The following is a 25,916-nucleotide window of genomic DNA, read 5'->3' as shown; positions in this document are numbered from 1 at the left end:
CATGTCACTCACAGCGAAGAAGGCGAGGAAATGCACTTGGAGCCCTCTTCTCAACCTCGGACCTCCTTCCCATAGGAAGGAGCGGGTCTCTAGGAATCAACGCCATCTAAAGATGACGTGGATTCTTGCAAGCAGACTCTGAAAACTTTCAGTTTATGGAGTTTACGGAATATTGTGGCCCTATCAGTCCTCTAATATTGAATTGGTGCTAATGAATTGGTCCCTAAATGAACAATCAATGCTAATGAATTGGTCCCTAAATGAACAATCACATGATTTATTTTTCTTTTAACATAAAGCACTGTGGAGGGTAATAATAAAAAGCTTGGTAATTACTATTTTACTTGATTCATTTCTTCAGACTACTATTAATTATTTATATTCCTGCACACTTTGCTCAGTGTGACCTTGGCAACCAGTGTCACATCACTCTTCATATAGGGGCATATTTAAAAAAAAATGTTTCCAGGATATCCCCTGAAACAGCAGTTTTCAACGGCTATCCACAAATACATAACATCCCAAGGATGTATGTACGGGGGACCACAGCATATATGAGACATTTGCTGCGGTCTCCCATTTTTTATTGCAGAAGCAGTCCCAATATTTTCTATAAGGGCTGCTAAAGTTACAAATTTACCAAGCTCTGGAATGCAATTTCCCAAATTAGGCCCCAGTAGCTAACACCATCTTCAGGTGGAGTTAACCATTGAAGCCTATATGCTACACACAAGGGTGCCGAGAGGGGGGTGGGGGGCGGGTACTATTTACCCGGGCCCGGGCTTGCTAGAGGGGCCCGGCCGTGTACCTGGGTCCGGCGCCGCTCTCCCCCTCCCTCACTCCTCCCACCCACACAGCAGTCCAGGACACAGCGTGTGCTGGGCTGCAGTGGGAGACTGCTCGCAGCTGCTGAACAGCAGTCTCCTATGCCTGTGGGTGGGAGCGATCACACTGATCGAGCCCCCCTCTGGCTTTGCACCGGACTGAGGGGCTCACAGCGGCCCCCTCCACATCGCCGCAAAAGTGTTTTTTCTTTCTTTAGCTCAAGGGGGCATGGCCATGCCTCCCGTGATTAGGCCATGCCCCCTTCACCTGGGCCCGGCCAAGCTCTCTACGCCCCTGACTACACACCACAAAGCATTCTGGAAGAAGGGTCGGTAGGATCCCTCCATGGCACACTGGAGAGACTGCACCTGCGCAGTAGCATGGCCGGATCCAAATCCCAAAAGTAAAGTGATCACTTCAGTGATCACTTTACTTCTAACACATGGCAGGGACAGGCTCCTATTGGAGCCCCTTTTCCTGGATGTGTTTAATGGTACATCCCAACGACCCTTAATGTATTATTGCCGTGATAAGTGGCATTAAAATGTTATAATTATTGGGACCAATTCCTGATTATTAATAATTATGCACAGAGCCATAACTAGACATTTTAGTGCCTTGTGCCAGAAAGAGCATTGCAGCATATATGAAATAACTCTGAAAAAGAGCGTCCAATAAACGTATGTAGACAAACTAGGAAGGGGCGTTGTAAATTGTTTAGTTAGTTTCAATTCTGTTAACATTGTAACATATTATACCCCCCTACATGATAAAGCAACACTTTGCGACTCATCCATAGTAGTTATTTATAGTAATGAAGACAAGTTTAGACAGGTTTATTGCATCAAGGTTGGCCCTTGGTATGATCTACATACACATAATAGTAATAACCTCCTGCCCCTGAAGACAATGCGCATCTAACCGCTAAATAATCTCCAGCTCTGTACTTAATACACTGCTGCAATAATTACCATGGTTACGGTGCAGCATGTCATTCTGGGGAAAGTGCACAGGGCTGGTACAGGCAATGCACAGGGACCGCATGGGGATAATTAAATGGACAGGGACTGTAAAGGCCTTGCAGCGCTAGTATAGGGCTAGTATAGGGGTAGTTAAAAAGAAAAGCAGAAACAGAAGAGGGCCGGCCTTAGACCTCTATAGCACATATTTGCTGAGCGAGTTCAGTCTGAAAGAGGGCCGCGAGGGGTGCAAAATGCGGTGCCATTGCTGGCGTTTGAACGCTGTGGCAACGGCACAACTCAACCGATTCGCACCCCTAATTGGATTGCCCCCTATTTATGCATTAGCACAGACTGGAACAATAAATATTCTTATCCTAATACTTCAGTATATAATAATAGTAATAATATATTGTCAGCCAATCAGTATTACCCATAATTTATTATTATGAGTTATTTACATAGCACACAGGTATTACACAGCGCTTTTCAGAAAATATTTCAGTCATTCACATCAGTCCTTGCCCCAGTAGAGCTAACAATCTGTATTTCCTGACACATACACACTAAGGATATTTTTTTTTTGTCAGTAGTCAATTAATCTACTGTACGAGTATGTTTTGGAATGCGAGATGAAGCCTGAGCACCTGGAGGAAACCCACGTAAGCATGGGAAGAATGTACAAACTCCCCACAAATAGGCCAGATTTTGAATTAATGACCTCAGTGCTGTGAGTCTACAATTCTAACCACAACGATATCCGTCCTGCCCAGAATGATTGTTACATGCAGTTATATACAGAGCCATGTCTTATAATGTGGCTAACCCATTGTATGATGTTGGGAAGTGACATATATCTGAAAATTACACTGAATATGTCCATGTTATAACAACAAGTCAAATAATTATCTTAGAAAAATGATATAACAAAAGTACCCCCTTATGCAGTTGGTTGCCTTGTATCTTATTTCATACAAAGTCAGCAGTGTGAGTGGCAAGCTGACTCAGACATGCACTGTAGATTGGAGTAACCTGTATCAGCTCCTAGTCACATAGTGTCTTAAAGTACTGGATGTGGCACTATGGCCCCCATTTACTAACAAGTTTTATCACCAAAACGAGTGATAAACTTCACTGTGTATGATAAATGGTGCTCCAGCCAATCAGCTCCCAACTGTCATTTTTCTAACAGTTGACAGTTGGGAGCTGATTGGCTGGAGCACCATTTATCATACACAATGAAATGTATCACTCGGTTTGGTGATAAAATTCGTTAGTAAATGAGGCCATATCTGTGTACAAAAGATTGGAGCCCTCATAAATGTATTTCACAATCATGCTAACACAAACGTCCAATGTAGAAGTTTGTTGATCCTGGAAATGTAAATTATGTGATGCATAAAATATTACTTAGATTATTTACAATTACAAAATCATAAATATGTTTATATACCTTTTATTTAGTTTGTATCACACCATGAAGATTTTTTTCACATTGCAATCCGGGTGGACCAATCTGTGGCATTTAACATGTATACAACTCTTTTTTTTCCTGTAGATTATAAGATTGTGAGCAGGGTCCTCATACCGGAATGGGTATGTAATGCCGGCTGTCGGGATGCCTCCCATCATAACACCGAAAACGGCATCCCGATGGTTGGTATCCTGACAGGGGTCAGGTAAGTATACTGTACTTACCTTCTCCCCCTAACCCTTCCTTCTTGTAGCCTAAGTCTAACCTTCCCCACCCCGCACCCTAACCCTCCCCGTTAGTTCCTAAAAGTCTCCCCCTTCATGCTTACCCTCCCCCCTTAATGCCTAAACCTAACCTCCCCCAGTGGTGCCTGACCCTAACTCCCCACCTAGGGGTGCCTAACCCTAACCTCACCCTCCAAAAAACCTAACGCTAACCCTGCTAAATGACCTAAACCTAACCCCCCCTGTCACTTAGCACTACCGGCGCCCCGGATTACCTTAATTCAGGCACCAGTCCTCCTGGATTCCGGTGTCGGGATTAAGATAGGTGTTGGTCTTAACTTCCTTCTCAGGATTCCAGCGTATAGAGACCCTTAACTACATCCCCTCATACCTGCTTAGTATCCACCCCTAATTTATTTTATTACTGTGTTTCCCAACTGTAAAGTGCTGCGGAGTAGGCTTGTGCTATATAAATACATTGTAATAATAATTGGCAATTTTTTTCCTTCTTTCATAACATAAGATAGAAATGGACACTTTATTTAGAATTAAACTAATCCCCCAGATTAGCATTTCTAATTTCAGTCATTGTTAATGTTAACAAACATTATGTAGCAAGATCTGAAAAGGAACAGCAAGTGAATCTGCTGCATTGAAAGAAATTACTCAAGTGATTTAACCACTCAAAGATACGTCTAGTTTGCTGCCATGGCCGAGATCCAAGGAGTTCTCCATTCTCTGTGTACAATGGCTCCACTTAAACCTGTGGTCATATGCTGTAAGAGCCTTCTAAAATAATAGGAAGGGTTGAGTGCTGCATGGTACCCAAACAAAGGCTCTCTCTCTGTTCCTGCTATATACGATAAGAGATGGCAGAACAAAGTGGCTTGATCGTTTCACCTGCACTCCATTCATTGCTCACAAAAAAGGGGTGCAAGAGCGCCAGGACAAATGCAAATAGGACTAGACTTGCTTAAATAGAGGTGGGATGAAGTTAGCCTTCCACAAGTGTACAGATGTCAGTGGCAGGTCACCATGTCAGCTGGATTCGATTCACAGTAAATGAGTCTCAGATTGTTTTTATTGGCTTTTTATTAAAAGCGTAACAGAAGGAAAATCTGTTAAAGTGTCCATCCGGCAACGTGTTGGAAGCAACTCCATAAGCTTCTCAAAGATCTGAAGTTGATAAATCCTTATTGGGGAATCTAAAGGAAATGCAGAAATCTCTGCTTTCCACCGTGGCCTAATATAGTGTTTTACATAAGAAAACGGAAGGATAGGGAGATGCTTCCTGGCCACGCTGCCATGACTGCTTACAGAGAAATCATTTGGAAAAGTCAAATATTACTCATAAAATGTCAGTTCATTTATTTTATCTACTATACTCAGTTTACTTCCGACCGATATATTATACTGCATATATCCATATTTGCAATCATCTAAGCTAAGGGGAAAATGAACTCATACTGAGAATGCTATGTACAATATTTATTTTATAGTTTTCATATTGTAGAAATGTACAATGTTTGCCAGCTGTCTGCACTCTTGTTTATTAAAGGTTTTTTTTTTATTAAGAATTATAATAAAAAATTATTTCTCCAACCACTCCTTATTTGCGTGATTAAAACTTAATGTTCTAGAGCAGTGTTTGTCAACCAGCATTCTTCAGTGCCCAGTAAGAGAGCATGTTTTCTAGCTCTCTACATAGAATTACAGGTGGAATGAATAAGAGTATGTGTGGATGTATCATACACCTGTGCTTCAGAGCATCAGAGAACAAGCACTGCGCCAATGGAATTATTCTACGTAAAGTCCTTCATATGTTAGGTTTCTTTTTTTTATTAAGTACCTGCATCTTTAAGTATCATCAGCAGCAGCAGCGGGGTGCAATGATAAGGGTTAAATGATTCTTCTGCTTTCAAAAACAAAACTAAACCCCGATTGTTAATCAAGTTCTGGAAATAGCTGTTGAAGTGTGACCCAACAGTAAATGACTATGATCTGATTCATGAAATACATCTCCAGGTTTTCCAAAATGTCCGCTTTTATTCTATTTATTTATCTATAGCAGAAAATTATTTGGCACACAAAAATAAGTGTTATACTTTGTTCTAAGATGGCTACTGGGGGGCAGAATCCATCAAGTGGGCTGCAATAAGAATGTTTCCAGTAAGTACTTGCAAATAGGTGTGTTGTGTGAGTAAACAAATGACCATGATTTGATGGCTAGGCTATAGTGTGTGTGTCGCCGTGGGACGAAAATTATTCTGCTACACCTTATCAGAGAAGCTCATCTTTTACACATAGGTTATTACGCGGACAGGTTGTGATAAGGACGAGATGTAGTCAGCATCCCATGGTGTGGGATGCCAACGGGCGAATTACTGGCACAGAAATCCTGACAGCGTAGGGATCCAGGCACCAAAATCCCGACCGCCGTCATCCTGAAGGTAAGTATCAGGCGTTAGGGGGAGGGTTAGGGTTTAGGGGGAGGGTTAGGGTTAGGCACTAGGGGGAGGGTTAGGTTCAGAGTGCGGGGAGGGGGTGGTTAGGTTTCGGCACTATGGGGGGAGGTTAGATTTAGGGTGCAAGGAGATTAGGTTTAGGCACTGGGGGGGGGTTAGAGTTAGGCACTGGGAAGGGAGGGTTAGGGGTAGGAGTAAGGGTTAGTCTTACCTTCTTTCCTTATGGGTGTCAGGATTCTGACTGTTGGGATGCCGCTGTCGGTCTTCTGACCAGCGGCAATCCGACTGCCGGATCTCATACTCAACCCAGTAAAGACCCATAGTGAAGATATCATGGTGTAATTGCATATAACTTCTGTAGACCACCCAGAAGTGTGAGTCCATCCGGTCACTGCTACATAATTGAACATTATTGACTCATATTTTCTCGGATGCATCTGAAACAGTATTGCCTACTTCCCCCTACCCTTTAGACTGTAACCTCCATGAGCAGGGCCCCCCTCACTCCTGTTCTCATGACCTACTTCTCTTGCATGCCACCTACTCTTCTACACCTCCTTATTGGGCTCTCTGCCCCTGTCCTCTGTTTTTGTTTCTTCAGATGACCTAGACCCGCTACCTGAACCCATGGTAATAGGTAAAGGTTTCAGTTTAAACTCAATATTTGCATTGCACCCCTTGCATCAGTGGCTGAGTTGAAATTAGTAGTGCTATTTGTTACTACTGTATTGTACTGTATTGTTTTACCATGTACTGTCTTATTGTTTTGCCCTCTGTGCTGCAGACTTGAGGCACCCTATAAATAAGGTTTATTATTAATAATAATAATCCTAAAGACTCATTAACTTTGGTAAATTCCCCAGATTCCTAAGAGAGTACGTCAAACTCCTCGACCTCTGGCGAAGTAGTGAGTCCAGGGGCTAGATGACGATTTACAAAGAATCATGTCATTAATTCTCTCTTGCCTGTTCCCCCACCTTCCCCACTGATTGATGATGGACTATGTCAGATTATTTGTACTGCCTCCAAACCAGTAAGTGGAGGCCCATAATTCTCCCCAGGCCTTAACAGGGTATGTTATATGAAAAGACGAATAATGACCTCAAGGTACTCTGGCAGGATTTATGGCCTAAAGAGAGCTCATTTCTGCTCTTCTCCAATAGGCTGAACTTGATCTGTCAAATAATGAACAAGACCATTGACTGTCTTGTTCATTTCCTCTCCAGTATACACATAAATATAAATATATTTAAACCAATTGAAACATTTTGTCTCTGGGTTATATCTGAATAATTGAACTGTTAGACAAGTGAACTATATGAAATAGGCAGACTTATGATGTAATAATAGTCCGATTAGCACTGTAGAAAAATAATAGATTACAGATTCCAGGATATAAAAATAGCAGAGTAATATGGTTATAATGTCAGCTTCATGAAATGTCCATTATATTGGTATTTTGGGATGTGGTTAAAATGCAGACAGATGGGATTCCGGCAGTCAGAATCCCGGCGCCGGCATCCCAACCGCTGGAGTCCCAAAGGTAAGTAGTGGGGTTAGGTGGTTGGGTTAGTGTTAGGCACTAGGGGGAGGTTAAGGTTAGGCACCGGGGAGGGAGCGTTGGGGTTAGGGTAGGGAGAGGGGGAAGGTTAAGATAACGACCGACGAAGCGTTGGCATTCTAACCCTGTTGGGATGCCGGTGTCGGGATTCTGACCGCCGGGATCCCAAACGCCGGCATCTTGTACCCATCCCGGGTATTTCTGGGTGTCAACTGGATGGCTACCTTGTGAACGCATGCAAAAGATTTGTTTAAATGGAGTGTCATGGACGTGTGGACAGTGCATATGCAAGAAGCTGTGCTGATACTCACATTAGCATAAGGTATGTAAATGTGGTTGTCGCAGTTGGATGCTCTTGCGCCCGCTTTGCGTGCAACTCAGAATAAAGCCCCAGGTGTTTTTTTGTTCATCCTAGAGAATCACCAGAGTGATGGGGCAGGTACAAAAAAACTCCTGTGGTGGTGAATATAGTGCAGTAGGATGGAGCACTGTACCCATGTGTGGCGTACTATAGGCTGAAGAAAGAGTGTGTCAGGACAATAGCTTCCTATTGGTGCATGTGGTGACACTCCTCCTAGGCTGTGCACAAGCGAGAGAGAAGATACCACTCTATGCGGACCTTCGTCCAAAAGGCATTACTAGGTATTTTCTTGGGATAGATAAATCACGTATGCCATACAAGACATTCTTAATGTAATAGCACCTTATCGTCTAGCTGTGGGAAAGTATATGGCATTTAATGGAAATAGAAAAATGTCTAAAGCAAGCTAACTATTAGATTGTGTAACCTATTGATTTGTTTGGTCTTAAACTAGTACTTGGTAACTTGGAACATGATTAACATTCCGGGAGCAAGGGATGGACTAGATAATAATAATTATATTTATGCACATCGAAATAAAAAATTAAAATGAAAATAATTTCTTAAAAGAGTGATAAGAAAGAAATTGATGATATTCTTCAAAAATATTTTTAGTAGTATAGAAACTGAGCCATACTACCAATATGGACACATGACTGTAATCAAGTTGCTGGCAGAAGCTTTATTACTCTACTCCAGAATGATAGGAGCAGATCCAATATATGATCACATGAGAGGATTGCGATACTGTATTCTAAACGTATGCTTTAAATTATAATATACTTTATTTTTATTAAACCCAGACCATGCATGGCTCTTTAGTGGTCACATGTGTAGTAAAACCATAGTACCCTCGTGGATGTCTTCTTTCAATCATTATATATTAATAGAGGGAGGAACCATGATGGAAGACTGTCAATTCAATGTATGTTATTAAACAAAGTCTTATGTAATTGCCCTGGCACATGTACTAGTGCCCCTGGCTAATATATTCTAATCATGTTGGCTTGTGTGTAGATATTTAAAAACTAGCCGCAAAATCAGAATTGCTATTTAATGTGAATCCAAGCAAGCTTGGTCTTTGTTTTGCTATGGAGAGTGATAGAACAGTGCTCAGATAGGAATGAGTTATGTTATGCTTGTACCAGTGCTGGGGATCAGGTTTTAAAGGCCCATTATCTGGGTTATATCACTAACTGCACCCTGACCTCTTGCTATGTCTGCCTGATGGAATGATGTTACATTTAGACAGAATGAAGCCTACATGAGATATTTTACTCATACTTATGCCCACTTAAGGAACTGTTTGCACATTGTAAAATGGTACTTGGTTCACCATTATCTGTTTATTAATCATTTTCTGTGCCAGCAGGATTAAAGCTATCCTTGAATTTTTTCCGTCGTTTATTTGTTGTCTAGGTGTGTCTTACCTTAATGGTTGCTGCATTCCATTATGGGACACTAGAAAATGTCATTTAATACCAAAGAGGTTGACTAAGCTAAAATTGGACAGATTGGGCATGCATACAATTTTGGCCTGAATAAAAAATAGTTATTTCATTATATATATCCAAGGGCAATGGCTAAATTTATCACCAAAACATGTAAGAATTAAAAATAGGAAATGATCAATGGACTTTAAATCCAAGCAAATGTAATACTTAGTAACTGTCAGCATGTTTACCCTTGGCTCTACTCCAATTTATCCACTCAAGTACTAAGCTTCTGATGATCCATGTGTATATCCACAAATGTAATACCTCTCTGACTTCTTGAATTGCTTTATGCCAGTCATACACAGGTCATATGAATCCATAAACGTAATCTGTCATCTCTCTTGCTTGTCCAGCATCATCCTAGTCTACAATTACCTATAAACTGTAAACTTTAGAAAGCATTGAGCATATCAATAGTGTAGCTGCATGATTTCCCTCCTGTTTACCAGGTCGCTCACCATCTGGTTAGGCGGATGGCACTTTCATTTTTTTATACCAAAAGAAATTTGCATATAATCACATCACATTAAAATATTACAGTAGGCTGCAGTACAGCATTACATTTGTAGTATTAGTTCACTTGTAACCATATCTTCTAGGTTAAATTTTAGCACCTATTACTCTGTTAGGGGCTATTTATGAAGCCAATTTCTAATGAAAATCCTGCAAATTTAAGAGCAATCACCTGTGTTCTGCACATTAATGGTGTATACACACAGTCAGATTTTGTGTAAGATCTGAACGATAACGATTTTATAAATCAATCAATCGTTCATATCGGAAAGAAAATCTGACATGTGAGCCTGCAACAATGAACGATGCGCGTTCCCGCATGTCAGATAACAATATCTAATGTGTTTGCAGTCAGATTTGGACGATTTCGTTCATTTTAATACTGTCTGAAATCGTTCAATCGTTCAAATCGTTGGTCAAATCGTTCATCTGACAGATCTGACAGTGTGTATGCACACTAATGCTGCATACTGCAGTCCACATTTTTTCTTAAAGGGGACTGTGTTACACTGTAGCTTCTTTTAGCAAACTGGAAATATTGGCCCCAATTGATAATGCAATCTACAGAAGGTATAGCTGCTCTAACCCTTTGGGGAGAGCATTGCCGGTTGAAGGATCATCTAATCCAGTGGTCAGGGAACAGGGGTAAATTACCCCACATGGGGTAAAAATTAAATTCCTGGGGGTAATGGACGGACAGCCGGGCATGCATATGAATCATTCTATAATATAGAATGATTCATATGCATGCCCGGCTGTGCCGCAGGGAGGCTCTAAGCCGGACGCCCGCTGAGATGTTATTACCAGCGGGCGCCCGGCTCCTTCCCTGCAGTGCCGCGTTAGCTGGAGGCTGGAGTTCTCTTCTGAACTCCAGCTTCCACCTCTCTCCATGCGCACTATGGGAGAGACGTCATGATGTCTCTCCCATAGTTCCGAGGAGCCGCCATGCGGACAGGACGGTGGCGGATACAGGAGCGGGGATTAAGGTAAATGTTTTTTTTTGTACAAGCGGCACTACAGGGGCATTATATGGGGGCACTACTACATGGGCACTATATGGGGGTACTACTACAGGGGCACTATATGGGGACACTACTATAGGGGCATTATATGGGGGCACTAATACAGGGGCATTATATGGGGGTACTAATACAGGGGCACTATATGGGGGCACTACTACAGAGGCACTATATGGGGACACTACTACAGGGGCATTATATGGGGGCACTTATACAGGGGCATTATATGGGGGCACTAATACAGGGGCACTATATGGGGGCACTACTACAGGGGCACTATATGGGGGCACTACTACAGGGGCATTATATGGGGGCTCTACTATATGATTTCCTTCCTTTCAAATCAAGGGGGTAACGTCGGCGTATCTAAATATATTTTGGGGTAAAAGGAAAAAAAGTTCCCTGACCCCTGATCTAATCAATTTACAGCAAGTGTAATGGCAAACATAATGCTCCTACCATTCCGGTTATCACAAAATGTTGCTGTGCATGTGCAGCCTTACGATAGCAACAGCTGTCACTTTATGCAAACCTTTCCTATGACTTTTTTTAGTTAAATAATTCCCAAAAATAATTTCTTATCGCTGTGGCATGCAACAATAAGAAATTATATTTTTCGAGACCCACTACCACTAATTTTAAATATAACCCTATGTGTCTCATCATTTAGTTTAGTTGCCATCATTATTATTTATATATAAAAATATATATATTGTTCCACCATTTTATGCAGCACTGTACTGAAACAATGGGCCTGATTCAGAGCCGGTCGCTATTTGCGCTCGCTCGTCCAGAAAATAGGGGTGGCTATTCAAATGAACCGTTCGCTCTTTGCGGTCTGTTCACGCCTCTAGGTCTGAACGAGCGAACAAAACTTGCGGTCGTTTTTTGGGAAACGACGCCCCCTGGCCGCTCGCATCCTACGTCATGTCCGCTATTTATTAGATTAATCGAGTACATCGAACAGGGTATGAACTGCTCGCTATTCTTGTGGTTGGTTTTTGCGAGCAGTTCTGGCTAAAAAAAACCCCAGTGACGTGGTCAATGACGCTGCTGTTTTAATTATGCACACTCATAAAACGCCCGTTTTGACCTTTAAGCACGCCTGCGATCGGATCTCCACTCCCCGTTTTCAAACACCTTCCCCTGTTACCACCCACATACGCCTCATCCTGTCACTCAAATTATCAGGCATTCGCTATTTTGCGAGCACATGAATTTCGGCCGCACTGACTGGTTCGCGCATGCATACAACGATCCGTACGCATGCGCAGATGAGCGAACATCGGTCGGAACGAACGAGCGGCCGCTTACGAGTGGCTCTGAATCAGGCCCAATATGTCATTTACATCAGTCCCTGCACCATTGGAGCTTACAGTCTAAGGAAGGAATTCAATTTGGCCGGCTAGATGTGATGTGCCATTCTGAAATGGCACACTGCATCCATCAGCATTGCATGTTTTCGCTCTCATCTCAGAGATGTGCTGGGAAACTTGTGATGTCACCACTACCATAATTGGCATATATGTGCGCAGCCGGTTGTTGTGTGGATGTTGGGCAACATGTTACTGGCAATTAAATTCCCAACACACAAGTGCAAATGCACGCAGCAGGGTTAATTTTGTCAGAATTCATTAACTGGTGTGTGTGAGGAAACTGAAAACCACACAAGCATGAGGAGAACATACAGACTCCACACAATGGCACTTATCATGGGCTGTGATTTAGTGAACACTCAATTCTTGAAGTTAATGTGTTGGAAGCAGTAAAAATGGCTAAGCTTAAGGATCTGAGGGACTTTAACATGGCCAAATAGTGATTGCTAGACAACTGGGTCAGAGCATCTCCAATATGGCAGGCTTTGTGGGGTGTTCCCGGCACGCAGTGGTTAGTATCTATTAAATGGAGTCCAAGAAAGGACAAGTGAACTGGCGACAGAGTAATGGGCGCCCAAGGCTCAGTGGTGCCCGTGCGGAATGAAGGCTACCCGTCTGGTCCTATCTCACAGAAGAGAAACTGTAGCACAAACTTCTGAAACAGTTAATGCTGGCTATGATAGAAAGGTGTCAGAAAACACAGTGCATCTTTTTACTGCGTATAGGGTTGCATAGTCGCAGACCGGTCAGAGCGCCCATGCTGACCCCTGTCCACCTCCAAAAGTGCCTACAATGGGCACATGAGCATCAGACCTGGACCATGGAGCAATGGAAGAAGGTGGCCTGGCTGATGAATCACGTTTTCTTTTGCATCATGTTGATGACCGGGTGGTTGTGTGTGGTTTACCTAGGGAAGAGATGGTATCAGGATGCACTATGGGACGCAGGCTAGCCAGCAGAGGCAGTGTAATGCTCTAGGTAACGCTGTGCATCTTTTTCGATTGAAAATGCATCTTAGTAGTAAAAGGATTGGGCCCCCAAGCTAAAATGTTGCCAATGGCTCCAAATTGGTTAGGGCTGGCCCTGAACATTGCCATTAAATCATCAGTACAATTATTTAATTATGATTTGTATGCCCCTAACCACAGAAATACTCCTCTCATTCAGATACTCAGCTCTTTGGAGAAGAGATCATTTCCATCTCAGTGTGCTTGATTCCATCAATATGTGTTATTTTTTTCCAATGCTATAAAGCCCTGCATACACTGCACAGTAACATATGAATCAACCTATACTGTACATAATACACATAAAAAATAAAACAATTCCTACCTACTATAAGCTTTCTTTATAGCCATCATTAAAATAAATAAATGTGTAGAAGTGCAATCTTAGTAGTATTATATGTACCTCTTCTCAGTGCTAATGCTGGTGTCTAAATAAACAAAAATAACAAAATTCAAACACAAAATACACATACACCAAATGTCAACATCCACATTTAAGAAACAGTTAAAATATATCGTGCAAAGGCCTTGGCCAAAGTCGTCCATTCATGCAAACTGTTACAGCGCACTAGATACACTGTTATGTCTACACAAAGACAGAACAATAAGTAATAACAATATTTTCAATGTAAATGCAGCATGCTGTCTGCTGCAGAAACATTCACACATATACTGACATGCAGTAAGGGCCTGACTGATGCAGACCTCATTAGCTGTCACAGAATTATACTTATTATGTTATTACAGAGATTATGCAACTTTTTTTTTTTTTTTAATCGCTGGTGATATTGCTGCGAACTCTCATGTAAATCAGCAAACACCATCTAGTGCACTTGTTTGCTTTACAATACTTAAAGGCTCCGACTACAAGTTTGGTTTATGCTGCATGGTAACCTGTAGTTAACACCACTTAGCAGTTACTAGATAGCATAATTACTTGCTGGTATTCTTATTTGGCACCCATTCAAGTTTTTCGTCCTTTCAATTTAGAAAGTACTGTAGGAAACTAGCTATGAAACAGATACATACCTACATTCCCCAGGAAATGAGTGTTTCCTATACCGGTGCATGCAGCATGTTAAAATGACATTGACTTAATAAACATAAATGTATTATTTCATTTGTGCAGTATTTTTAAAGAAATATATATAAGTTCATGCCTAAACTGTATAATTTCAATCAATATGTGGAATTTTGTCAAATAGACTGTATCACTGGCACCGTATTTTAGATGTGCCTTCTGGAAATGAAAGAAAAAAGAACAGAGAATTATGAAGAATTTATAACTCATATTAACTCCTCCAGATTGGAATGTCAGATTAAGGTTAGTTAACCTGTTGCTTTCTAGTTGCTGTCGATATAATAAATCCAATTTATTATTCCAGGGCAGGCTGAGATTTGTAGTTCTACAACTCTTTGAAAACTACAGGCTGCCTGTCTTAAAAAAATCATTAGTGATTATAGTCATAATGAATCTCTGTAGACACTTTAGTTATTTACAATAGCTAAATGGGCACCCAACGCAACAAGATATCACTGATAAATAGTCATTCAAACTGTGGGCCTAATTCAGAGATGGACACAATTCCTATATCGGAGGTCTGCGCATGCATCTGAGTCTTACTGCACATGCACCAAGTTTTATTACCAATGTTACTCGCAGTGAGGGTTTATTTGCAAAGTGATTGACAGGCAAGATCTGTTCGTGGGCGGCAACAAGGGGCTGTCAAATGCAGGTGTACCACAATGGTTTTCAGGGTGCATCTCTGCAGGTGACTGCAATCCGATACACAGTAAAGATGACTCCGGCGTCTGTGTTCCCACGGCCATTCAGAGACCATAGGGTTACTCAGAAGGCTGATTATTGACTGATCTGCAACTGATACTGTGTCTTTGTACGCACTTGGATTTGCGAAGCCACCGGTGGGCGTCTCTATACATATCCCAGTGGCTGAGACATTAACATATATTTACACAGCCGCTGCGTACAACTTCGCAGCTGTGGCAGCATTAGCGTATATATACCCCACATATTAACCATATTGGTGACTGTACAAAACAAATTAAGCCCCTGTCAACATGAACTAGAGTCAGCGTAAGAAATAAAATACCAACAAAAAATAATCAGCAATATAAGGGTTAACTACCGAAAGCAATAGAGATGTGTAGCACTGTGGTACATCTCCTTCCTCATGACATACTATGACATGTTAGGTTGTTATATTTATGTGTATTCAGAGAGACAGTATGACATATCATTTACCAGAGATATATGTCTGAGGCATTAGCAATTTGTGTACCCATTGGAGCACACATCTTTGTACATTGTAATCTCTAGAGTAATCTCGATTTACATACCTTAACCTATGCATTGCCACAGTACATAACCTACCTATTTGCCCCTCCCCCACTTCCAGTACCACATCGAACAGTTTACTTAACTGCTGTCTCTAGAGAACTGTGATGTTATGAGATCACTGCCATATACATAATGCTTATCTCCTGCAAAGTGGGAGAATGAATGGATTTCTATCACAGCCCATGTAAAGAGTCAGCTTGTGGGGAGTCTCCTCTGATGGAAACTGTCATCCCATTATCATTAGTAATGGACCAAGCCTTGCTTTTAACCCTTGCTGTAAAAGGTCACACTGGAATGTGCTGAAACTTTCCAACTGATATAGGGTTAAGTTAACAAAAAAGAAAACACACGCTGGCTTTTTGGGAGCTCAGAACTACTTTAACATATGAGCTACAGTACAACCGCTTAAGGATAAAAATGTAGGGAAAAGGAATTCTTAAAGGGAATAAACCCAAATCATCTTCTACATTCTAGTAAAATGGATGGGTTGTAGATTATTTGGAATATGTGCAAGGTACACAATGGCAAAAATAGTTCAGAGCCAAACACGTGTTGATTTAACCCTGCAAGTAATACCACATGCCATTATCCAAGCTTCAGACACTTGCTTTAAAGTGATAAGAATCCACTGAACAGATTTGCACATAAAATAAAGTGTAGACATATGCATTTCCCTTAAGCATCCACTATGACAGAGGAAGGCAAACCTTGGCAAACTTATGTGAAACTACAAATCCCATCCTCTCTGGTTGGCAGGGTATACTGACACTTGTAGTGTCACAACAGGTGGAAAGACAGAAGTGATCTAAGTCTATTGAGCACTTGAACCTGTTGCCAGAGAACTTCACCATCATTAAATCCACAGCACAGGACCTCAGACACTACCTGCACACAGGACTCATGTATATTGTCTCAGGCATCCAATGCTTCTGGCTGTAATTAGTACCATCTCCAAGACTTAATATGAACCAGTATGGCAGGTAAACCACTGAAAAAGTAAGCGCTTCCTTTATAGGTATATATATATATATATATATATATATATATATATATATTCAGATAAACCAGTCTCCAACTGCAATAAGTGGTAAAAGCAGAAAGGTATTTACCAGGAGGCAGCAAGCCACAGCCAGCAGCAGCAGCAGGGTGCCAGTCTCCATGCCTGTATCCGGGCTGTGACTGGGACAGTAGTGAATGAGGGAGCTGCTGTCACCTCCAGCACCAGCGCTCGCACTGCAGCAGCAGCCTCTCCGCTTCCACACACACCGGCCCCGCTCCCATCTCCCCAGCCAGGGGGCGTGTGCTGGGGGCTGAATGGGATCTCTCTGTGAGCCGGCAGCCAGCCAATCAGGCTCCCGCTAATCAGACATGCAGAATAACAAAGACGGGGCACCGATGAGAGTGAGAGGCGGATGATGAGTAATAGGGCACGCCGCACGCCATGCTAGCCTCCAGCGCTTCAACTCTCCTGCAGAACTCTAGTAGTGGGGAAAGTTGTTTCTTTTTGCTTTAGCTGTAAATAGAAGTGTGGGGGGAAGAACTTTTTTTAATGGTTAACTCCTGCAATGCCAAGTGAAGGAATAGCAATGACATAATGATTCTGCTACTCTCTCTCCCAGTTACAGTCTACATAATGCCTCACTCCCTGGCAATGGGCAGTGAAGGACCTCTCTATGTAATAACTATTTATTTCACTTAAAGTGCACCGTTTGGCACTGATAAACTGAAGTATAAATCTGAGGCACGTGAACTTTTAGAAGCAAGGACTCCATCTTGTGGATGTTAGTTTATGAATATATGACATTTTTTGTATTAGCATCTGCATTGTGGCCACTTGTCTAAGTACTGCAACAATAGACAACAATATATACACAACAGATCCCTGGAAAAGCATTTCATGCTATACTGTTCATCTGCCTAGTGTAACTTGAATACAAAACTGGAATTTGCCGGTGGTTAGCAACAATACTACTGATCATACTAGCACACGGGTCTATTCAGCAAAGTGACGATGTTGCCCAGAATATTATCGAGCAACATCGTCACGATTTTTAATGAATTATTAAAACTTAAGTTAGCTATTCAGCATTATTTTGTGCAGGGACAGCGGTTACGATAACACGCTGTCCCTGCGATTTTACAAAAGGCATTGTTTTCTTTTTCTGAAAACAATACCTTCTGCTACTGCGCATGCCCAGTCATACGCTTCCAAACAGTCTCCGCACCGGCTTTAAGGTGACCGCGGAGGGGTAAGTTCAATTACAGCCTTTCCAAAGTGATTGACGTGTACACAGGCTTTATATTAGCCTGTATATTTGTATATTTATGTGCTTTTATATTTAAAATGTTTATATACATTTTAAATATAATAGCAAATAAATATACATGTATACAGGCTAATATTAAGCCTGTGTTCACATGTCAATCACTTTCGGCAGGTTTAATAGGCTCCAATTGGTCTTACCTGCCGGCGGTCAAACCAGGCACGGAGACTGGCGGAGTTACAGGATGCTGCAGGGACTTATGGGAAATGTTCCCTCTGTCCCTGCAGTTTTCGGGCAATTTAAAACATTTTCTTCATATAACATCATTTTGAAATGGTGTTATATATAGTAATGATTTTTCGAGCAATTTAACACTTTTTGCTTTGCTGAATAGGAAAAACCGTTAAAGCACTGTAGAGATCAATGGCTGATCCCTACAGTGCGAGATGGGAATTAATGGAGAAGATAATTGCGTTGTTTTCTCCATTAACCCATTGCTGAATAGGGGATTTACATAAAAATTTTGAAAATTATGATTTATGCATTTTTTATGTAAGAAAATCATTGCTGAATAGACCCCACAGTGTTTTCACAAGTTTAAATCGATGTAAAACATATTTGTCAAATATATATGTGACTGTTGGGCTTATTTACTACGAAGCAGTGATAACAAAGATTTTATTCTGTCACTTATTGCAGCAGTATAAAATCTTGTATGGCTGCAATTAAGGGCCCCATTTATCAACAAATCTAAATACCAGCGGCATACTTTGTTTAGTATAACAGTGATACTAACGAATATGCCACTGGTATTCAGGGGTATAACTAGGTATTTAATGGCCCCATAGCAAAAAGTTTGCAAGGGCCCCTATGTATCACCCAATGGTGAAAAATGTATATAACATATGTAACTTTGACAAGGAAGATAAGCTCCCCTCAGCTCTGCGTCACATAGCAGCTGCACTCCTTGCACCTATGCTAGTTACACCCATGCTGGTATTCATCATTAGTTACCCCTCCAGCGAGGTCCAGCAATGATCTCCCTCCTCAGCAGCATCTTAATCTGTTGCTGGCAGCCTACAGTGACGGGTTTCAGTGTCATGCGCATGCACATGACAGAAACCCAGCGAGGACCCGGCAGTGCCTGGTAGGCTTCACTAAAGCCAGAAAAGCTGCTGCCAGGTCCCCATTGCCAGCAATGAGGACCGCATCGCATTCGCTATCTAAAGATGGAGAGAGTGATGCAGTAACATACAGCGCTAATCATAGATTACCTCTGTTTGCTAAATATTGAAAGAATTACATAACCCCTTTAGCGACTGCTAAAGAGGGTATGTCGCATTGATAAATGGGGCCCTTACTTAGTAAAGGTAATACCCAGCTTCCCGGCAATACTGGTAGCTAAATGCCGGGAGATTCTACTGCTAGCCAGCATTGCCAGGGATCTGATCACTCCTGAACACATCTGTACAGGACTGGACTAGGGCTTACAGTTCTACTTTCACTGACAATACCCAGTGGTAGATATCACAAGCCGGGGTCTTTAGTCTGGGGTGAAGCTAGGCTTTCTTTCACTCAGGAAAAAGACTCAGCTGGTCAAAACCCCTCCCCATTTGATATTAATGATAGTTTGTGCAACTGGAGGGAACATGGCCAAACCTACTAAGGTACTGTTGCTAGCCCTTTCCACATGCTAACATTCACTCTGACAGCTCCCTCCATTCTATCTTTGCATAATATGTCAACCATGGATTTATAGTGGAGCCACCATGTTCCAAATTCCATAAGCAATGGAAATGGTTATTGAATTACAGTGGAGCACATTGTAGTATACACCAATCAGCCAAAATATTAAAACCATGTGACTAATATTGTGTAGATCCCCTTTGTGCCACCAAATCAGCTCTGACCCATCGAGACATGGAGTCCACAAGACCTCTGGAGGTGTCCTGTGATATCTTGCACCAAGACATGAGCAGCAGATCCTTTAATTTCTATAAGTTGTGAGATGGGTCCCCCATTGCTCAGACTTGTTTTTCCAGCACATTCAGGGGAAATTTTAACCTGGGGAGCAAGAACAGAATACTGGTCCTTGAGAAGCAACCCATCCTTAAAAAGTGTTTTCAAGCACAAGTGTTTTATTATAACATATTATATTAATTGCAAAAGGAAAAGGCACCCCCTGGGCTCCTCACACAACCATCATGTGTGACATGCTGATTTAACAATGCTATACCACACAGAGCATTGTAGTGACTGCCATACAGCACAGACAGCATTTCAGAAATTGTCATACAGCACAGACAGCATCCTAGTGACTGCCATACAGTACAAATGGTATCCTAGTTATCATATGGTACCAGTGACTGGAGGTGGACAGGGGTCAGCAGGGGCACTCTAACCTTCTTTGTTTATATTTTCTTAATGATTTGGTGTGATTTTTTCTCCTCCAATAATCTGTATTTTTTCTATTGATTCATCTAATTTCTCCCACCCCCTAATTTTCTTTTATTGAATTCAAGACATTTTCTGTCGGAAACCTCCTCCCCTTTATTTATTTGAAGATCTGCTGTAATTCTCTTCTCCACCATCCTTGCTATACTGTATATTATTATTATTTATTATTATTGATTAGGGGCTATTTTATTCCTGAATGTCCCCTCCAATATATAGTTGCAATAATGTTCCTTTATGATTTACCCCACCCAATAATGTTTTTGTGATTTTTTTTTTTTTATCTATAATTTTCTGACTGTTATACCCCTTTCAGACATACTGAGATTCCCGGGATTTTGGCCTGCCTCGGCCAAAATTCCCGGGTCTCATGTCTGTGTGAAAGGTACCTACCCGGGAACATGTTTCCGGGTAGCTGCCCCTGCAATCGACCAGGGTTTTTCCCGGGACTTAAGTCCCGGGAAATTACCCTGCTGATGTCTGAATGGTGCTACCCGGGAATTTATTCCCGAGTAGCACCAAGCAGCTTCTGATTGGCCGGCTGACGGTCACTCCTGTCATAGATGCAGCCTCACCAGCATTGAAGTCCGGCCGGTACTTGTGTCTCAGCAGCTCTTCTTCACCGGCATCTTGGACAATGCGAGGGGCAGGATGCTAGAAGAGGCGGCTCCGGGTCACTGGGGCAGGGGTTTCACGGGGTCACCGAGCTCGGCTCTAGCGCAGCGCCATCAACCTGGCTCCAAGAGTGGGCCTCCCCTGTCACTGCAGCCCGGGGACCCATTACAGAATGGCAGTACTGACTCCAGGCTGGCTAGTCCCCCGCTCTCCCCTAGCACATCTCGGGGGACATGTCTAGATTAGGCTGTGGCGCTGACGTGTCAGAGAAGCAAGTGAGAGGTGGGGAAGCTACGGCAGTCATCTCGCTTTCTATAAGCACCTACAACACTAGGTATTATCAGACATCCAGTGTGTTTAAAACAGAACACAGGCTTGTGTCTGAAAGGGAATTTCCCGGGTAGACTATGTAGTGTGAAAGGGGGGTCTCCACCAAATACCCGGGATTTTACACAGGGGAAATTCCTGGGTCTGAGCAGGAAATTTCCCGGGTCGTATATCTGTAAGGGGTATTATTCACCCCTCCTATATTTTTTAAATGCTTAAGGGTCTGATTCAGAGATAGACAGTATTGTGCAACCGCATAGAAGCGACTGTGAAATTATGTCTAACGCCAGTGCAAATGCAGCAGGAGGTGTCTGTAGGAAATAGACACCTCCTTGCGGCGTTTGCGATATGAGTGCAGCGTTATTTGCGCCTTTGGCTCACCATCATATAGACAGACACAATTATCTGACATTGCCATACATTGATAGATAATTGAGCTGTCTGATGATGAGTACATCAGAGCACAAATGATCACATATGTCGGGCATGGTAGAAGATTTTTTTCATGCCCAACAGACCGATAATTAGTATTCAATTGAGGTCATATACTGCGCATTTTGATAAATAAGTCCCTAAGACAGCATTTGAAGGTGGTTTTGCCTTTAAAAAAATGACTGCTTTAAATCTCGTGGCTAAGAGGTATATTTAAAATAATTTTTACTAAAATAATGTGAAAACGGGTGTTTTAAATTTTAACACCCTTTTCACATTATTTTAGTACCACCTAAATGTATGAAACGGCAATTGGAGGAGAATCTGCTAAATTTTCCTCCAAGCCCGTAAATTCGCATTTTTTTAATAAGCAGATTGCATTTCCCATACTTGTAATGGGAAATGTGCTCTGCTCAAATTTACTAAAATTAAATTGTAAAAAAATAGTAGAGGGAGCCCTGTGATAATTACGCTATCTTCAAATGCCGTTATTATGGCTTCCCTCCGTTTTCCTCTGCTCAGAGCTGGCACCTCTAGTGAGCCATGTGTGTCTAAATAGATCACAGGCTGATTACCAGTGGCGTAACTAGGGGGTCAAGCGGGGCACGTGCCCTGGGTGCATTGGCAGGCCCAGCAGAGGGGGGCTCCGCCGGCCAGGGCAGCGTACCCGCCCGCACGCCCCACCATCATTGCACCTGGACTGAAGACTGATGTGACTAACGAGCAGGCAAGTGTGCTTGCTGGGGCTGACTGTAGGGGGAGCTGCAGCAGATGCGCACAGCCCCTCCCAGGCAATCTTCCCATTCTGCTGCCATGTGAGAGGGTGATTCTTCCACTCTTCCTTCCCTGGATGGATGGTGCTCATGTGGGGTTGGCTTTTAAAAACAATTGATGCCAGTGATGTAATTATTTGGCTGGCTGCATTTGTGTGAAGGAAGTGCGTGTCTGTCAGTGTGTGTGTATCTGTGTCAGTGTGTGTGTATCTGTGTCAGTGTGTGTGTCAGTGTGTGTCTGTGTCAGTGTGTATCTGTGATGGTGTGCTGAGAGATGACACGGGGGAGGCGATGGTGTGGCTGAGAGACGATGCGGAGGAGAGATGATGGTGTGCTGAGAGACAACGCGGGGGGACATGATGGTGTGCTGAGATACGACGCAGGGGGGGAGGTGATGGTGTGGCTGAGAAACGACATGGTGGGGAGGTGATGGTGTGGCTGAGAAACGACATGGTGGGGAGGTGATCGTGTGGCTGAGAGACAACGCGGGGGGAGGCGATGGTGTGGCTGAAAGATGATGCAGGGGGGAGGTGATGGTGTAACAGAGATGATGCAGGGGGGGAGGTGATGGTGTGGCTGAGAGGCGGCGCAGGGGGGGAAGTGATGGTGTGCTGAGAGATGACACAGGGGGAGATGATGGTGTGGCTGAGAGACGATGCAGGGGGTAGGATTTGGTGTGGCTGAAAGACAACGCAGGGGGGAGGTGATGCAGGGGGGAGGTGATGGTGTGCTGAGAGAAACCTCAGGGGGGAGGCGATGGTGTGGCTGAGAGATGAGACGGGGGGAGGTGATGGTGTGGCTGAGAGACGACGCAGGATGGAGGTGATGGTGTGCTGATAGACGACACAGGGGGAGATTGTGTGGCTGAGAAACGCAAGGGGAAGGAAGTTACACAGGGGGAACGAGTCTGGTTGAACTCGCTATCGTATGATGATGACCTTGTTGATATTCCTACACAAACAGGCATCTTCTGGACGATGTGACGTACATGAATTGTGAATACCGACTGAAGACGCCGTCTTTCCATGGAGGATATATTTCTTTAGAGGTTCCACATTGTTAGAAACCACCGCATAGGTAAGGTGCATATGGAATGGAAAGGAATGTTCCCAGAGTGACGAGAAATGGGTGGCGTGTCATGTTGGCCCACCCCATTTTCAGTGGCCACTCCCCTTCGGTATGTGACCATGCCCATTTTTTCCCACGCAGATGTATTTTGCTAGGTGTGTGTGTATGTGAGGGGTGCTGTTCTTCAACTTGCCCTGGGCTCCAAAGACCCTAGTTACGCCACTGATGATTACTGATGATTATAAAAAAAGAAAAATAATAAGCTTACACTTACCTGCACGCTGCTGCAGCCAGGGACACCGATCCCTGAGTGCAACAGCGTGCATGTAAGTGTTAGTTTAGTGGGAAGGGGGTTGTGGGGAAGATCTCGGGGGGGGCAGTTGTGGGGGAGGGGTAGCAGGCGGGGCATGTGCCGTCATACTCTCAGGGTTCTGTTTGTTAAGAAAAGTACAGGGGAGAGGATTCGCAGGGACAGAGCTTTCTCGCAAACTCTGGCCCTGATTCAGAGCCGGATGCTCTGACAAAGCGCTTGCTCTGAATCAGGGCGTCTTTATTTTTTTTTATGGAGCGGCCTCCTGGCCGCTCGCATTGCTGCGGGTTACCACCCACAGCTAATGCGAGCGGCCAGGATGATGGTTGCGATGGTCAAGGGTCTCGTGGCCGCAAGCCCCAGAGAGCTTTCGGCTCAAACAGAGCCGAAAGCTCTCCCACTGACATCACTTGTGATGTCAGTGGGGCCGCCCCCAGACGGTAGGCGTTCTCATGGGAACGCCTCCGTCTGGGCAGCCACCCCCCCTGCCCGCTCACCAAAGGGGGCGTGCTGTCACTCAACATCGACAGCACGCCCGCTTTGGTGCGAGACCCGGAGCGACGGCTCCATCGGGCGCATGCGCTCTGGGCCACCATCGACCCGGTTGCGAGCGCCCAGCGCTTGCGACCGGGTCTGAATCAGGCCCACTGTCCCTGCATGCGATATTTGGTACATCCTTGCTATGTATTCAAATATCACAATGCAAATTTTGGCAAAATTAGCACATCCCATCCTCATCTGAGATGCGGATTGGGATAAATATGCCCCATAAGCCGCATACACACTAGACGATAAGTTGGACAATATGAACGATAATGATATCGTTATCATTCATCGCGTTCAATATCGTCCAGTGTGTATGCAAAACATTGTTAACGATGCGCACTCCCATGGATCGTTAACGATGTGTTTCATCGCCTGTACTTGCAGGGCAACCTGATGATATCGTCAGGTTCTGCAAGTATGAGGGAGGGTGCCATCACTGAACGATATTGTTAACGATATTGTTCAGTGTGTATGCTCAATTTCGTTAAAGACATTGAGTCCGGCACTGCAGGGTGAACACTTAACGATATCGCTCATAAAGCATATCGTTAAGTGTGTATGAGACTTCAATCTCAGAAATCTTGTCACTCATTGCAGCTAGCAAGTTATTAATTTTGGGCCCAAGTCTGAAGTTCAACCATTATAGGAATTTGTGTTTTTGCATGGTCTTGTCATCTAAAGAACAGAGAGAGATTCTTTTTCTTATATGTCTGATATTGGCAACTATCCTATTGCAGGGGTCACACCCAGGGCCGTAACTAGGGTGGTGCGACCTTTGCCATGGCATAGGGCACCGCAGGATAGTGGGCGCTGTTTGGGCCTGTCAATTTTCTATTTATTATCATTCTCACTTTTAGCTTCCTCTTATTTTATCCCCAGCATCTCATGGCCTCCCCTATCTCTTCCCCGGCCCTTCCCAATGAGGCCATGGCCCTTTTCCGGTTGCCTTATGTCCCTAATTGAAATATAGGGGGGGCGCCAATGCTCTTTCTGGCACAGAGAAAAAGTCTAGTTGTGGCTCTGGTCACACTATCCTCACTGCAAACATGCACAAAATACAAAGACCTCTTGTGAGGTTCCTAAGCGAAACACTTCAGTGACCTTTCTCTATACTGTCTGGTGGCCATACAGAGTTTTGCATTTTATGGTTTTCTTATGTTAGACTTCTTTTGTGAGGAATTAAGAAAACTTTATTTTAATATGGATAAGAAAAATTACATGAGTTTTTGTGGAACTAGGGACACATACAATATACCTTCATTTAGCTACTCCTCATGCTTAGAATGCTACTAAATGTACATTATTTATAGGCACAAGAGCAAAGCTCTGTGTATTTGCTACTGAATGAATTATTTTTTTCTTCTAGCTTTTTGTGTTGCTACAGTATAAAGTATATTAGGAAGAATGCCATCTTTTCATTTTATATTAGCTCTCAGTTGACAAAAATAAGCTTGACCGAATATATATGGAATGATTTATGAATTGGTT

At 43.1% G+C, this 25,916-nt stretch overlaps 1 protein-coding gene across 2 annotated transcripts in view; it reads right to left on the bottom strand.

Annotated features, from left to right (window-relative positions):
* LOC148477034 (ADAMTS-like protein 1) overlaps positions 1–16,852 on the bottom strand; it is a 372,270-nt gene extending 355,418 nt beyond the window's left edge. Inside the window, exon 1 of one of the 2 annotated variants that reach the window (XM_088457315.1) lies at positions 16,749–16,852. In XM_088457315.1, coding sequence (XP_088313441.1) covers positions 16,749–16,799 — 51 coding nt within the window. In that variant the 5' untranslated portion in view covers positions 16,800–16,852. The remainder of the gene's footprint in view (positions 1–16,748) is intronic. The other variant, XM_088457316.1, reaches the window with a different exon arrangement.
* Between the last annotated feature and the right edge of the window lie 9,064 nt (positions 16,853–25,916).

The sequence above is a fragment of the Taudactylus pleione genome, unplaced genomic scaffold, assembly GCF_031769625.1.
Source record: "Taudactylus pleione unplaced genomic scaffold, aTauple2 ptg000757l, whole genome shotgun sequence".
Classification (NCBI taxonomy): domain Eukaryota; kingdom Metazoa; phylum Chordata; class Amphibia; order Anura; family Myobatrachidae; genus Taudactylus; species Taudactylus pleione.
Note: the sequence above shows the minus strand (reverse complement) of the source record. Positions and strands in the feature narration are given on the sequence as shown.